Consider the following 17,061-nt stretch of genomic DNA (forward strand, 5'->3'; position numbering starts at 1 on the left):
ATACCACCCCCCCCCTACCCACAGGTCAACCAGTATCAAGGTAATATATTATATACCCCCCCCTACCCACAGGTCAACCATATCAAGGTAATAGTATTATATACCACCCCCCCCCCTACCACAGGTCAACCAGTATCAGGTAATATATTATATACCCCCCCCTACCCACAGGTCAACCAGTATCAAGGTAATATTTATATACCCCCCCCCCCCTACCCACAGGTCAACCAGTATCAAGGTAATATATTATATACCCCCCCCCCCCTACCCACAGGTCAACCAGTATCAAGGTAATATATTATATACCCCCCCCCCTACCCACAGGTCAACCAGTATCAAGGTAATATATATATACCCCCCCCCCCCTACCCACAGGTCAACCAGTATCAAGGTAATATATTATATACCACCCCCCCCCCTACCCACAGGTCAACCAGTATCAAGGTAATATATTATACCCCCCCCCCCTACCCACAGGTCAACCAGTATCAAGGTAATATTTATATACCCCCCCCCCCCTACCCACAGGTCAACCAGTATCAAGGTAATATATTATATACCCCCCCCCCCTACCCACAGGTCAACCAGTATCAAGGTAATATATTATATACCCCCCCCCCTACCCACAGGTCAACCAGTATCAAGGTAATATATTATATACCCCCCCCCCCCCTACCCACAGGTCAACCAGTATCAAGGTAATATATTATATACCCCCCCCCTACCCACAGGTCAACCAGTATCAAGGTAATATATTATATACCCCCCCCTACCCACAGGTCAACCAGTATCAAGGTAATATATTATATACCCCCCCCCCCCCTACCCACAGGTCAACCAGTATCAAGGTAATATATTATATACCCCCCCCCCCTACCCACAGGTCAACCAGTATCCAAGGTAATATATTATATACCCCCCCCCCCCTACCCACAGGTCAACCAGTATCAAGGTAATATATTATATACCCCCCCCCCCTACCACAGGTCAACCAGTATCAAGGTAATATATTATATACCCCCCCCCCCTACCCACAGGTCAACCAGTATCAAGGTAATATATTATATACCCCCCCTACCCACAGGTCAACCAGTATCAAGGTAATATATTATATACCCCCCCCCCCCTACCCACAGGTCAACCAGTATCAAGGTAATATATTATATACCCCACCCCCCTACCCACAGGTCAACCAGTATCAAGGTAATATATTATATACCCCCCCCCCCCTACCCACAGGTCAACCAGTATCAAGGTAATATATTATATACCCCCCCCCCCTACCCACAGGTCAACCAGTATCAAGGTAATATATTATATACCCCCCCCCTACCCACAGGTCAACCAGTATCAAGGTAATATATTATATACCCCCCCCCCCTACCCACAGGTCAACCAGTATCAAGGTAATATATTATATACCCCCCCCCCTACCCACAGGTCAACCAGTATCAAGGTAATATATTATATACCCCCCCCCCTACCCACAGGTCAACCAGTATCAAGGTAATATATTATATACCCCCCCCCCTACCCACAGGTCAACCAGTATCAAGGTAATATATTATATACCCCCCCCCCCCCTACCCACAGGTCAACCAGTATCAAGGTAATATATTATATACCCCACCCCCCCCCCCTACCCACAGGTCAACCAGTATCAAGGTAATATATTATATACCCCCCCCCCCCCCCACCCACAGGTCAACCATTATCAAGGTAATATATTATATACCCCCCCCCCTACCCACAGGTCAACCGGTATCAAGGTAATATATTATATACCCCCCCCCCCCTACCCACAGGTCAACCAGTATCAAGGTAATATATTATATACCCCCCCCCCCTACCCACAGGTCAACCAGTATCAAGGTAATATATTATATACCCCCCCACCCCCCCCACCCACAGGTCAACCAGTATCAAGGTAATATATTATATACCCCCCCCCCCCTACCCACAGGTCAACCAGTATCAAGGTAATATATTATATACCCCCCCCCCCTACCCACAGGTCAACCAGTATCAAGGTAATATATTATATACCCCCCCCCCTACCCACAGGTCAACCAGTATCAAGGTAATATATTATATACCCCCCCCCCTACCCACAGGTCAACCAGTATCAAGGTAATATATTATATACCACCCCCCCCCCTACCCACAGGTCAACCAGTATCAAGGTAATATATTATATACCCCCCCCTACCCACAGGTCAACCAGTATCAAGGTAATATATTATATACCCCCCCCTACCCACAGGTCAACCAGTATCAAGGTAATACATTATATACCCCCCCCCCCTACCCACAGGTCAACCAGTATCAAGGTAATATATTATATACCCCCCCCCCCCCCTACCCACAGGTCAACCAGTATCAAGGTAATATATTATATACCCCCCCCCCCCCACCCACAGGTCAACCAGTATCAAGGTAATATATTATATACCCCCCCCCCCCCTACCCACAGGTCAACCAGTATCAAGGTAATATATTATATACCCCCCCCCCCCCCCTACCCACAGGTCAACCAGTATCAAGGTAATATATTATATACCCCCCCCCCCCACCCACAGGTCAACCAGTATCAAGGTAATATATTATATACCCCCCCCCCCCCCACCCACAGGTCAACCAGTATCTAGGTAATATATTATATCCCCCCCCCCACCTACAGGTCAACCAGTATCAAGGTAATATATTATATACCCCCCCCCCCTACCCACAGGTCAACCAGTATCAAGGTAATATATTATATACCCCCCCCCCCTACCCACAGGTCTACCAGTATCAAGGTAATATATTATATCCCCCCCCCCACCTACAGGTCAACCAGTATCAAGGTAATATATTATATACCCCCCCCCCCTACCCACAGGTCAACCAGTATCAAGGTAATATATTATATACCCCCCCCCCCTACCCACAGGTCAACCAGTATCAAGGTAATATATTATATACCCCCCCCTACCCACAGGTCAACCAGTATCAAGGTAATATATTATATACCCCCCCCCTACCCACAGGTCAACCAGTATCAAGGTAATATATTATATACCCCCCCCCCACCCACAGGTCAACCAGTATCAAGGTAATATATTATATACCCCCCCTACCCACAGGTCAACCAGTATCAAGGTAATATATTATATACCCCCCCCCCCTACCCACAGGTCTACCAGTATCAAGGTAATATATTATATACCCCCCCCCCCCCCTACCCACAGGTCAACCAGTATCAAGGTAATATATTATATACCCCCCCCCCCCCCGCCTACCCACAGGTCAACCAGTATCAAGGTAATATATTATATACCCCCCCCTACCCACAGGTCAACCAGTATCAAGGTAATATATTATATACCCCCCCCCCCCCCCACAGGTCAACCAGTATCAAGGTAATATATTATATACCCCCCCCCCCCCCCCCTACCCACAGGTCAACCAGTATCAAGGTAATATATTATATACCCCCACCCCCCCCCCTACCCACAGGTCAACCAGTATCAAGGTAATATATTATATACCCCCACCCCCCCCTACCCACAGGTCAACCAGTATCAAGGTAATATATTATATACCCCCACCCCCTACCCACAGGTCAACCAGTATCAAGGTAATATATTATATACCCCCACCCCCTACCCACAGGTCAACCAGTATCAAGGTAATATATTATATACCCCCCCCTACCCACAGGTCAACCAGTATCAAGGTAATATATTATATACCCCCCCCTACCCACAGGTCAACCAGTATCAAGGTAATATATTATATACCCCCCCCCCCTACCCACAGGTCAACCAGTATCAAGGTAATATATTATATACCCCCCCCCCCCCTACCCACAGGTCTACCAGTATCAAGGTAATATATTATATACCCCCCCCCCCTACCCACAGGTCAACCAGTATCAAGGTAATATATTATATACCCCCCCCTACCCACAGGTCAACCAGTATCAAGGTAATATATTATATACCCCCCCCCCCCTACCCACAGGTCAACCAGTATCAAGGTAATATATTATATACCCCCCCCCCCCTACCCACAGGTCAACCAGTATCAAGGTAATATATTATATACCCCCCCCCCCCTACCCACAGGTCAACCAGTATCAAGGTAATATATTATATACCCCCCCCCCCCCCCTACCCACAGGTCAACCAGTATCAAGGTAATATATTATATGCCCCCCCCCCCTACCCACAGGTCAACCAGTATCAAGGTAATATATTATATACCCCCCCCCCCCCCCCCCCCCCACCCACAGGTCAACCAGTATCAAGGTAATATATTATATACCCCCCCCCCCTACCCACAGGTCTACCAGTATCAAGGTAATATATTATACCCCCCCCCCCCTACCCACAGGTCAACCAGTATCAAGGTAATATATTATATGCCCCCCCCCTACCCACAGGTCAACCAGTATCAAGGTAATATATTATATACCCCCCCCCCTACCCACAGGTCAACCAGTATCAAGGTAATATATTATATACCCCCCCCCCCCCTACCCACAGGTCTACCAGTATCAAGGTAATATATTATATACCCCCCCCCCCCTACCCACAGGTCAACCAGTATCAAGGTAATATATTATATACCCCCCCCCCCCCTACCCACAGGTCAACCAGTATCAAGGTAATATATTATATACCCCCCCCCCCTACCCACAGGTCAACCAGTATCAAGGTAATATATTATATACCCCCCCCCCCTACCCACAGGTCAACCAGTATCAAGGTAATATATTATATACCCCCCCCCCCCCTACCCACAGGTCAACCAGTATCAAGGTAATATATTATATACCCCCCCCCCCTACCCACAGGTCTACCAGTATCAAGGTAATATATTATATACCCCCCCCCCCCCCTACCCACAGGTCAACCAGTATCAAGGTAATATATTATATACCCCCCCCCCCCCCCTACCCACAGGTCAACCAGTATCAAGGTAATATATTATATACCCCCCCCCCCTACCCACAGGTCTACCAGTATCAAGGTAATATATTATACCCCCCCCCCCCCTACCCACAGGTCAACCAGTATCAAGGTAATATATTATATACCCCCCCCCCTACCCACAGGTCTACCAGTATCAAGGTAATATATTATACCCCCCCCCCCCTACCCACAGGTCAACCAGTATCAAGGTCATATATTATATACCCCCCCCCCCCCCCCCACCCACAGGTCTACCAGTATCAAGGTAATATATTATACCCCCCCCCCCCCTACCCACAGGTCAACCAGTATCAAGGTCATATATTATATACCCCCCACCCACAGGTCTACCAGTATCAAGGTAATATATTATATACCCCCCCCCCCCACCCACAGGTCTACCAGTATCAAGGTAATATATTATATACCCCCCCCCCCCCCCCCACCCACAGGTCTACCAGTATCAAGGTAATATATTATATACCCCCCCCCCCTACCCACAGGTCAACCAGTATCAAGGTAATATATTATATACCACCCCCCCCCCTACCCACAGGTCAACCAGTATCAAGGTAATATATTATATACCCCCCCCTACCCACAGGTCAACCAGTATCAAGGTAATATATTATATACCCCCCCCCCCTACCCACAGGTCTACCAGTATCAAGGTAATATATTATATACCCCCCCCCCCTACCCACAGGTCAACCAGTATCAAGGTAATATATTATATACCCCCCCCCCCTACCCACAGGTCTACCAGTATCTATCTAATATATTATATACCCCCCCCCCCCCCCCCCCCCCCTACCCACAGGTCAACCAGTATCAAGGTAATATATTATATACCCCCCCCCCTACCCACAGGTCAACCAGTATCAAGGTAATATATTATATACCCCCCCCCCCTACCCACAGGTCTACCAGTATCAAGGTAATATATTATATACCCCCCCCCCCCCCTACCCACAGGTCAACCAGTATCAAGGTAATATATTATATACCCCCCCCCCCCTACCCACAGGTCAACCAGTATCAAGGTAATATATTATATACCCCCCCCCCTACCCACAGGTCAACCAGTATCAAGGTAATATTTTATATACCCCCCCCCCTACCCACAGGTCAACCAGTATCAAGGTAATATAGTATATACCCCCCCCCCTACCCACAGGTCAACCAGTATCAAGGTAATATATTATATATACCCCCCCCCCCCTACCCACAGGTCAACCAGTATCAAGGTAATATATTATATACCCCCCCCCCCCCCCTACCCACAGGTCAACCAGTATCAAGGTAATATATTATATAACCCCCCCCCCCCTACCCACAGGTCAACCAGTATCAAGGTAATATATTATATACCCCCCCTACCCACAGGTCAACCAGTATCAAGGTAATATATTATATACCCCCCCCCCCCCCTACCCACAGGTCAACCAGTATCAAGGTAATATATTATATACCCCCCCCCCCCCCCCCCCCCTACCCACAGGTCAACCAGTATCAAGGTAATATATTATATACCCCCCCCCCCCCTACCCACAGGTCAACCAGTATCAAGGTAATATATTATATACCCCCCCCCCCTACCCACAGGTCTACCAGTATCAAGGTAATATATTATATACCCCCCCCCCCCCCTACCCACAGGTCAACCAGTATCAAGGTAATATATTATATACCCCCCCCCCCTACCCACAGGTCAACCAGTATCAAGGTAATATATTATATACCCCCCCCCCCCCTACCCACAGGTCAACCAGTATCAAGGTAATATATTATATACCCCCCCCCCTACCCACAGGTCAACCAGTATCAAGGTAATATATTATATACCCCCCCCCTACCCACAGGTCAACCAGTATCAAGGTAATATATTATATACCCCCCCTACCCACCCACCCACAGGTCAACCAGTATCAAGGTAATATATTATATACCCCCCCCCCCTACCCACAGGTCTACCAGTATCAAGGTAATATATTATATACCCCCCCCCCCCTACCCACAGGTCAACCAGTATCAAGGTAATATATTATATACCCCCCCCCCCCTACCCACAGGTCTACCAGTATCAAGGTAATATATTATATACCCCCCCCCCCTACCCACAGGTCAACCAGTATCAAGGTAATATATTATATACCCCCCCCCCCCTACCCACAGGTCAACCAGTATCAAGGTAATATATTATATACCCCCCCCTACCCACAGGTCAACCAGTAACAAGGTAATATATTATATACCCCCCCCCCCCCCTACCCACAGGTCAACCAGTATCAAGGTAATATATTATATACCCCCCCCCCTACCCACAGGTCAACCAGTATCAAGGTAATATATTATATACCCCCCCCCCTACCCACAGGTCAACCAGTATCAAGGTAATATATTATATACCCCCCCCCCCCTACCCACAGGTCAACCAGTATCAAGGTAATATATTATATACCCCCCCCCCCCCTACCCACAGGTCAACCAGTATCAAGGTAATATATTATATACCCCCCCCCCTACCCACAGGTCAACCAGTATCAAGGTAATATATTATATACCCCCCCCCCCCCTACCCACAGGTCAACCAGTATCAAGGTAATATATTATATACCCCCCCCCCCCTACCCACAGGTCAACCAGTATCAAGGTAATATATTATATACCCCCCCCCCCCTACCCACAGGTCAACCAGTATCAAGGTAATATATTATATACCCCCCCCCCCCTACCCACAGGTCAACCAGTATCAAGGTAATATATTATATACCCCCACCCCCCCCCCCCTACCCACAGGTCAACCAGTATCAAGGTAATATATTATATACCCCCCCCTACCCACAGGTCAACCAGTATCAAGGTAATATATTATATACCCCCCCCCCTACCCACAGGTCAACCAGTATCAAGGTAATATATTATATACCCCCCCCCCCCCCGCCTACCCACAGGTCAACCAGTATCAAGGTAATATATTATATACCCCCCCCTACCCACAGGTCAACCAGTATCAAGGTAATATATTATATACCCCCCCCTACCCACAGGTCAACCAGTATCAAGGTAATATATTATATACCCCCCCCCCCCCCCGCCTACCCACAGGTCAACCAGTATCAAGGTAATATATTATATACCCCCCCCCTACCCACAGGTCAACCAGTATCAAGGTAATATATTATATACCCCCCCCCCCCCCCCCTACCCACAGGTCAACCAGTATCAAGGTAATATATTATATACCCCCACCCCCCCCCCTACCCACAGGTCAACCAGTATCAAGGTAATATATTATATACCCCCACCCCCTACCCACAGGTCAACCAGTATCAAGGTAATATATTATATACCACCCCCCCCCACCCACAGGTCTACCAGTATCAAGGTAATATATTATATACCCCCACCCCCCCTACCCACAGGTCAACCAGTATCAAGGTCATATATTATATACCCCCCCCCCCCCCCCCACCCACAGGTCTACCAGTATCAAGGTAATATATTATATACCCCCCCCCCCCACCCACAGGTCTACCAGTATCAAGGTAATATATTATATACCCCCCCCCCCCCCCCCACCCACAGGTCTACCAGTATCAAGGTAATATATTATATACCCCCCCCCCCCCACCCACAGGTCAACCAGTATCAAGGTAATATATTATATACCCCCCCCCCTACCCACAGGTCAACCAGTATCAAGGTAATATATTATATACCCCCCCCACCCACAGGTCAACCAGTATCAAGGTAATATATTATATACCCCCCCCCCCTACCCACAGGTCAACCAGTATCAAGGTAATATATTATATACCACCCCCCCCCCCTACCCACAGGTCAACCAGTATCAAGGTAATATATTATATACCCCCCCCTACCCACAGGTCAACCAGTATCAAGGTAATATATTATATACCCCCCCCCCCTACCCACAGGTCAACCAGTATCAAGGTAATATATTATATACCCCCCCCCCTACCCACAGGTCAACCAGTATCAAGGTAATATATTATATACCCCCCCCCCCTACCCACAGGTCAACCAGTATCAAGGTAATATATTATATACCACCCCCCCCCCTACCCACAGGTCAACCAGTATCAAGGTAATATATTATATACCCCCCCCTACCCACAGGTCAACCAGTATCAAGGTAATATATTATATACCCCCCCCCCCTACCCACAGGTCAACCAGTATCAAGGTAATATATTATATACCCCCCCCTACCCACAGGTCAACCAGTATCAAGGTAATATATTATATACCCCCCCCCCCTACCCACAGGTCTACCAGTATCTATCTAATATATTATATACCCCCCCCCCCCCCCCCTACCCACAGGTCAACCAGTATCAAGGTAATATATTATATACCCCCCCCCCCCCCTACCCACAGGTCAACCAGTATCAAGGTAATATATTATATACCCCCCCCCCTACCCACAGGTCAACCAGTATCAAGGTAATATATTATATACCCCCCCCCCCCCCCCCCCTACCCACAGGTCAACCAGTATCAAGGTAATATTTTATATACCCCCCCCCCCCCCCCCCCCCTACCCACAGGTCAACCAGTATCAAGGTAATATATTATATACCCCCCCCCCTACCCACAGGTCAACCAGTATCAAGGTAATATATTATATACCCCCCCCTACCCACAGGTCAACCAGTATCAAGGTAATATATTATATACCCCCCCCCCCCCTACCCACAGGTCAACCAGTATCAAGGTAATATATTATATACCCCCCCCCCTACCCACAGGTCAACCAGTATCAAGGTAATATATTATATACCCCCCCCCTACCCACAGGTCAACCAGTATCAAGGTAATATATTATATACCCCCCCCCCCTACCCACAGGTCAACCAGTATCAAGGTAATATATTATATACCCCCCCCCCCCCCCCTACCCACAGGTCAACCAGTATCAAGGTAATATATTATATACCCCCCCCCCCCTACCCACAGGTCAACCAGTATCAAGGTAATATATTATATACCCCCCCCCTACCCACAGGTCAACCAGTATCAAGGTAATATATTATATAACCCCCCCCCCTACCCACAGGTCAACCAGTATCAAGGTAATATATTATATACCCCCCCCCCCCACCCACAGGTCAACCAGTATCAAGGTAATATATTATATACCCCCCCCCCCCCTACCCACAGGTCAACCAGTATCAAGGTAATATATTATATACCCCCCCCCCCCCCTACCCACAGGTCAACCAGTATCAAGGTAATATATTATACCCCCCCCCCCCCACCCACAGGTCAACCAGTATCAAGGTAATATATTATATACCCCCCCCCCCTACCCACGCACAGGTCAACCAGTATCAAGGTAATATATTATATACCCCCCCCCCCCCTACCCACAGGTCAACCAGTATCAAGGTAATATATTATATACCCCCCCCCCCTACCCACAGGTCAACCAGTATCAAGGTAATATATTATATACCCCCCCCCCCCACCCACGCACAGGTCAACCAGTATCAAGGTAATATATTATATACCCCCCCCCTACCCACAGGTCTACCAGTATCAAGGTAATATATTATATACCCCCCCCCCCTACCCACAGGTCAACCAGTATCAAGGTAATATATTATATACCCCCCCCCCCTACCCACAGGTCAACCAGTATCAAGGTAATATATTATATACCCCCCCCCTACCCACAGGTCAACCAGTATCAAGGTAATATATTATATACCCCCCCCCCCTACCCACAGGTCAACCAGTATCAAGGTAATATATTATATACCCCCCCCCCTACCCACAGGTCAACCAGTATCAAGGTAATATATTATATACCCCCACCCCCCCCCCCCCCCCTACCCACAGGTCAACCAGTATCAAGGTAATATATTATATACCCCCCCCCCTACCCACAGGTCAACCAGTATCAAGGTAATATATTATACCCCCCCCCCCCCCCTACCCACAGGTCAACCAGTATCAAGGTAATATATTATATACCCCCCCCCCCCCTACCCACAGGTCAACCAGTATCAAGGTAATATATTATATACCCCCCCCCCCCCCTACCCACAGGTCAACCAGTATCAAGGTAATATATTATATACCCCCCCCCCCCCTACCCACAGGTCAACCAGTATCAAGGTAATATATTATATACCCCCCCCCCCCCCTACCCACAGGTCAACCAGTATCAAGGTAATATATTATACCCCCCCCCCCCCCCTACCCACAGGTCAACCAGTATCAAGGTAATATATTATATACCCCCCCCCCCCCCCCTACCCACAGGTCAACCAGTATCAAGGTAATATATTATACCCCCCCCCCCCTACCCACAGGTCAACCAGTATCAAGGTAATATATTATATACCCCCCCCCCCTACCCACAGGTCAACCAGTATCAAGGTAATATATTATATACCCCCCCCCCCCCTACCCACAGGTCAACCAGTATCAAGGTAATATATTATATACCCCTCCCCCCCTACCCACAGGTCAACCAGTATCAAGGTAATATATTATATACCCCCACCCCCTACCCACAGGTCAACCAGTATCAAGGTAATATATTATATACCCCCCCCCCCCCTACCCACAGGTCAACCAGTATCAAGGTAATATATTATATACCCCCCCCCCCCCTACCCACAGGTCAACCAGTATCAAGGTAATATATTATATACCCCCCCCCCCTACCCACAGGTCATCCAGTATCAAGGTAATATATTATATACCCCCACCCCCCCCCCCCCCTACCCACAGGTCAACCAGTATCAAGGTAATATATTATATACCCCCCCCCCCCCTACCCACAGGTCAACCAGTATCAAGGTAATATATTATATACCCCCACCCCCCCCCCCCCCCTACCCACAGGTCAACCAGTATCAAGGTAATATATTATATACCCCCACCCCCCCCCCCCCTACCCACAGGTCAACCAGTATCAAGGTAATATATTATATACCCCCCCCCCCCCTACCCACAGGTCAACCAGTATCAAGGTAATATATTATATACCCCCCCCCCCTACCCACAGGTCAACCAGTATCAAGGTAATATATTATATACCCCCCCCCCCCCCTACCCACAGGTCAACCAGTATCAAGGTAATATATTATATACCCCCACCCCCCTACCCACAGGTCAACCAGTATCAAGGTAATATATTATACCCCCCCCCCCTACCTACAGGTCAACCAGTATCAAGGTAATATATTATATACCCCCCCCCCCCCTACCCACAGGTCAACCAGTATCAAGGTAATATATTATATACCCCCCCCCCCCCTACCCACAGGTCAACCAGTATCAAGGTAATATATTATATACCCCCCCCCCCTACCCACAGGTCAACCAGTATCAAGGTAATATATTATATACCCCCCCCCCCCCCTACCCACAGGTCAACCAGTATCAAGGTAATATATTATATACCCCCCACCCCCCTACCCACAGGTCAACCAGTATCAAGGTAATATATTATATACCCCCCCCCCCCCCTACCCACAGGTCAACCAGTATCAAGGTAATATATTATATACCCCCCCCCCCCCTACCCACAGGTCAACCAGTATCAAGGTAATATATTATATACCCCCCCCCCCCCCTACCCACAGGTCAACCAGTATCAAGGTAATATATTATATACCCCCCCCCCCCCCTACCCACAGGTCAACCAGTATCAAGGTAATATATTATATACCCCCCCCCCCCCTACCCACAGGTCAACCAGTATCAAGGTAATATATTATATACCCCCCCCCCCCTACCCACAGGTCAACCAGTATCAAGGTAATATATTATATACCCCCCCCCCCTACCTACAGGTCAACCAGTATCAAGGTAATATATTATATACCCCCCCCCCCCCTACCCACAGGTCAACCAGTATCAAGGTAATATATTATATACCCCCCCCCCCCCCTACCCACAGGTCAACCAGTATCAAGGTAATATATTATATACCCCCCCCCCCTACCCACAGGTCAACCAGTATCAAGGTAATATATTATATACCCCCCCCCCTACCCACAGGTCAACCAGTATTAAGGTAATATATTATATACCCCCCCCCCCTACCCACAGGTCAACCAGTATCAAGGTAATATATTATATACCCCCCCCCCCCTACCCACAGGTCAACCAGTATCAAGGTAATATATTATATACCCCCCCCTACCCACAGGTCAACCAGTATCAAGGTAATATATTATATACCCCCCCTACCCACAGGTCAACCAGTATCAAGGTAATATATTATATACCCCCCCCCCCCTACCCACAGGTCAACCAGTATCAAGGTAATATATTATATACCCCCCCCCCCCCCCCCCCTACCCACAGGTCAACCAGTATCAAGGTAATATATTATATACCCCCCCCCCCCTACCCACAGGTCAACCAGTAACAGGGGTGCAACACACACACCTAAACCCTGACATACCCACATGTATGGAAACACATACACATGTGCATGCACAAACACGCACACACCTGCTCATAAACCTTGTCACACACACTGTTGAAGATGATATCATCTCTGACCAATCAGATTCTCCTCTGCGTATTCGCTCTCTCTCCCCCTGCCTCTGTCTATCTCCCCCCCCCCCCCCCCCCCCCCACCGTCGTAGGCGTTCCATATCGTTCCACTACTCCTCTTTGGTAATTTCCTCCTGAAAAAATATTCTGTCTCTGCCTGTTACCTTGGCAACCGGTCCCGGATCCCCCAGAGTTCCGGAGACGCTGTCCGAGAGAGAGAGAGAGAGACAGATAGATCTGCTCCTCCCTGAGAGAGAGAGAGAGAGAGAGAGAGAGACAGATAGATCTGCTCCTCCCTGAGAGAGAGAGAGAGAGACAGATAGATCTGCTCCTCCCTGAGAGAGAGAGAGAGATATCGCGTCGTCTGTGTACTTCACATGTGGAATATTGGTGACCTTATAAGAAGTAATCAAACTGTGAATAAAAGGACAAATTGATCACAGAAACCTCAGTGACCACTCTGTTGGTCTTTAACACACCTCTCTCTCTCCTCCTGTCCCCTCTCTCTCTCCTCCTGTCCCCTTTCTCTCCTCCCCTCCTGTCCTCTCTCTCTCTTCCTGTCCTCTCTCTCTCCTCCTGTCCTCTCTCTCTCCTCCTGTCCTCTCTCTCTCCTCCTGTCCCCTCTCTCTCCTCCCCTCCTGTCCTCTCTCGCTCCTCCCCCCTGTCCCCACTCTCTCCTCCCCTCCTGTCCTCTCTCTCTTCCTGTCCTCTCTCTCTCTTCCTGTCCTCTCTCTCTCCTCCTGTCCTCTCTCTCCCCTCCTGTCCCCTCTCTCCTCCCCTCCTGTCCTCTCTCTCTTCCTGTCGTCTCTCTCTCCTCCCCTCCTGTCCTCTCTCGCTCCTCCCCCCTGTCCCCTCTCTCTCCTCCCCTCCTGTCCTCTCTCTCTTCCTGTCCTCTCTCTCCCCTCCTGTCCCCTCTCTCCTCCTGTCCTCTCTCTCTCCTCCTGTCCTCTCTCTCCCCTCCTGTCCTCTCTCTCTCTCCCCTCCTGTCCTCTCTCTCCCCTCCTGTCCTCTCTCTCCTCCTGTCCTCTCTCTCCCCTCCTGTCCTCTCTCCCCTCCTGTCCTCTCTCTCTCCTCCTGTCCTCTCTCTCCCCTCCTGTCCTCTCTCTCTCTCCCCTCCTGTCCTCTCTCTCCCCTCCTGTCCTCTCTCTCCTCCTGTCCTCTCTCTCCCCTCCTGTCCTCTCTCTCCTCCTGTCCTCTCTCTCTCCTCCCCTCCTGTCCCCTCTCTCTCCTCCCCTCCTGTCCCCTCTCTCTCCTCCCCTCCTATCCCCTCTCTCTCCTCCCCTCCTGTCATCTCTCTCTCCTCCCCTCCTGTCCTCTCTCTCTCCCCCCCTCCTGTCCTCTCTCTCTCCCCCCCTCCTGTCCTCTCTCTCTCTCCTGCCCTCCTGTCCCCTCTCTCTCATCCCCTCCTGTCCCCTCTCTCTCCTCCCCTCTCTCTCCTCCCCTCTCTCTCCTCCCCTCTCTCTCCTCTCTCTAACCTCTCTTCTTTCCTTTCTGTCCCACCAGGATCACCCCAGGAGATGGCGGTGAGGAGCCAGGCACTCCAGAACATCCGCGCCACCCGCCTCCTCCAACAACAACAACAGAACCAGCAGATGGTCCAGATGAACCAGGGCATCCCAGGTGGCTCGGTGGGTCCCCAACTCGACATGGGCCTCCCCTACGGCGGGCAGGGAGCCGGCCAGCAGTCCCTCTACAGCCTCAACCCCTCCATGAGCCAAATGATGCAGCACCAGAACCAAAGCGTCCAGGCCTCCATGGGTCTTCCACCAGGACACAACCCAGCGGCGCAGGTCCAGAGGCAGGCGGGAGGAGGGGTTGGAGGTGGAGGAGGATACGGAGGACCACAGGGGATGATGATGAACTCCATGTCCCAGCAGCCCCTCAAGGGGCCGCCCAAAGCCCAGGCCCAGAGGTTGCAGGGCATGCTGGGAATTGGAGGAGGACCGGGAGGAGGAGGACCACAGGGAGGGATGGGAGGGTGGCCACCCCAGCAGGGGCAGTCCCTCCAGGGGATGGGAGGGCCAGGAGGGGTAGGAGGACCAGGCAGGACTACAGGCGATATGGTGGGCTTTGGCTCGGCCCAGGGGGGCTACGGCTCCATGCAGCCTGGACCCGGACAGCAGCCTCCACACCCACGCCTGGCCAAGCAACACTTCCCTGGGCACCCACAGGGCCACCCCCAGGCTATGGGTCAGGGCCAGCCCATGGACCCCAGGGCTATGAACCCTGCGGCGGGCATGGCCGGGCCCATGGACCCCAGGGCTATGAACCCTGCGGCGGGCATGGCTGGACCAGGACAGCCAAGGACCAACCAGCCCAGACCCATGGTAATGCCGGGACAGGGGGTGATGGGCCAGGGCGTGCCCAACATGGGGGCCTTTGGACAGGGGCCGGCGATGGGGGTGGGCCCTGGCGGTGGAGGAGGGTATGTGGGACAAGGAGGGGTAGGGGTCGGAGGTCAGCCTCAGGGCTACCAGAGGACGTCTAGTCAGGACCTGTCATCTTATGGATACGTTGGCGGGCAGGTGGCGCCGTCGGGCGGAGGGTTCGGATTGGCCGACGGGACAGGGGCGGACTTGGACTCAAGTGACGGTTGGATGGAAGAGTTCTTCCCCAACCAATAGCAGAGCTGGAAATGTAGTGGGGAGTTTTTACTGGAGGGACTAACGACAAAACTGCGTGGGGAAAACTTTATTGAGACGAGAGAACTGGACAGACGGACGGACAGTCGGCATATTCTGCTTTGTAAAGAACGGACAGGAAGAGTTCTGTGTCGTGTATTTATATGTGTGTGTGTGTGTGTGTGTACTGTCACGGTATTTAAAAGGCCTCTAATGGTAAACGCGGTCTGGTGGTTGTGAAATATCATTCAAGAAAGGGAAGTGATTTTGGTTTTGTCCTTTTGGGCCGTGATTTGAACCCAACCCTTTAGCAGTGTGTCAACTGGGCCCATAGGTTCATACAGGAGAGACGGGAGACTGACTACAAGACAGGAGAGACAGGAGACTGACTACAAGACAGGAGAGACAGGAGAGACTGGGACTGACTACAAGACATGAGAGACAGGAGACTGACTACAAGACAGGAGAGACAGGAGAGACTGGGACTGACTACAAGACAGGAGAGACAGGAGACTGACTACAAGACAGGAGAGACAGGAGACTGACTACAAGACAGGAGAGACGGGAGAGATGGGAGACTGACTACAAGACAGGAGAGACAGGAGACTGACTACAAGACAGGAGAAACTGGAGACTGACTACAAGACAGGAGAGACAGGAGACTGACTACAAGACAGGAGAGACATGAGACTGACTACAAGACAGGAGAGACTGACTACAAGACAGGAGAGACAGGAGACTGACTACAAGACAGGAGAGACATGAGACTGACTACAAGATAGGAGAAACTGGAGACTGACTACAAGACAGGAGAGACAGGAGACTGACTACAAGACAGGAGAAACTGGAGACTGACTACAAGACAGGAGAGACAGGAGACTGACTACAAGACAGGAGAGACATGAGACTGACTACAAGACAGGAGAGACTGACTA

The 17,061-nt window shown here is 50.1% G+C and overlaps 1 protein-coding gene across 1 annotated transcript in view; it reads left to right on the plus strand.

The window, feature by feature from the left end:
- LOC110517176 (mastermind-like protein 3) overlaps positions 1–16,604 on the plus strand; it is a 307,782-nt gene extending 291,178 nt beyond the window's left edge. The window contains exon 6 of the mRNA XM_036971891.1: positions 15,009–16,604. Coding sequence (XP_036827786.1) covers positions 15,009–16,129 — 1,121 coding nt within the window. The 3' untranslated portion in view covers positions 16,130–16,604. The remainder of the gene's footprint in view (positions 1–15,008) is intronic.
- Positions 16,605–17,061: the final 457 nt, after the last annotated feature.

The sequence above is a fragment of the Oncorhynchus mykiss genome, unplaced genomic scaffold, assembly GCF_013265735.2.
Source record: "Oncorhynchus mykiss isolate Arlee unplaced genomic scaffold, USDA_OmykA_1.1 un_scaffold_85, whole genome shotgun sequence".
NCBI lineage: Eukaryota > Metazoa > Chordata > Actinopteri > Salmoniformes > Salmonidae > Oncorhynchus > Oncorhynchus mykiss.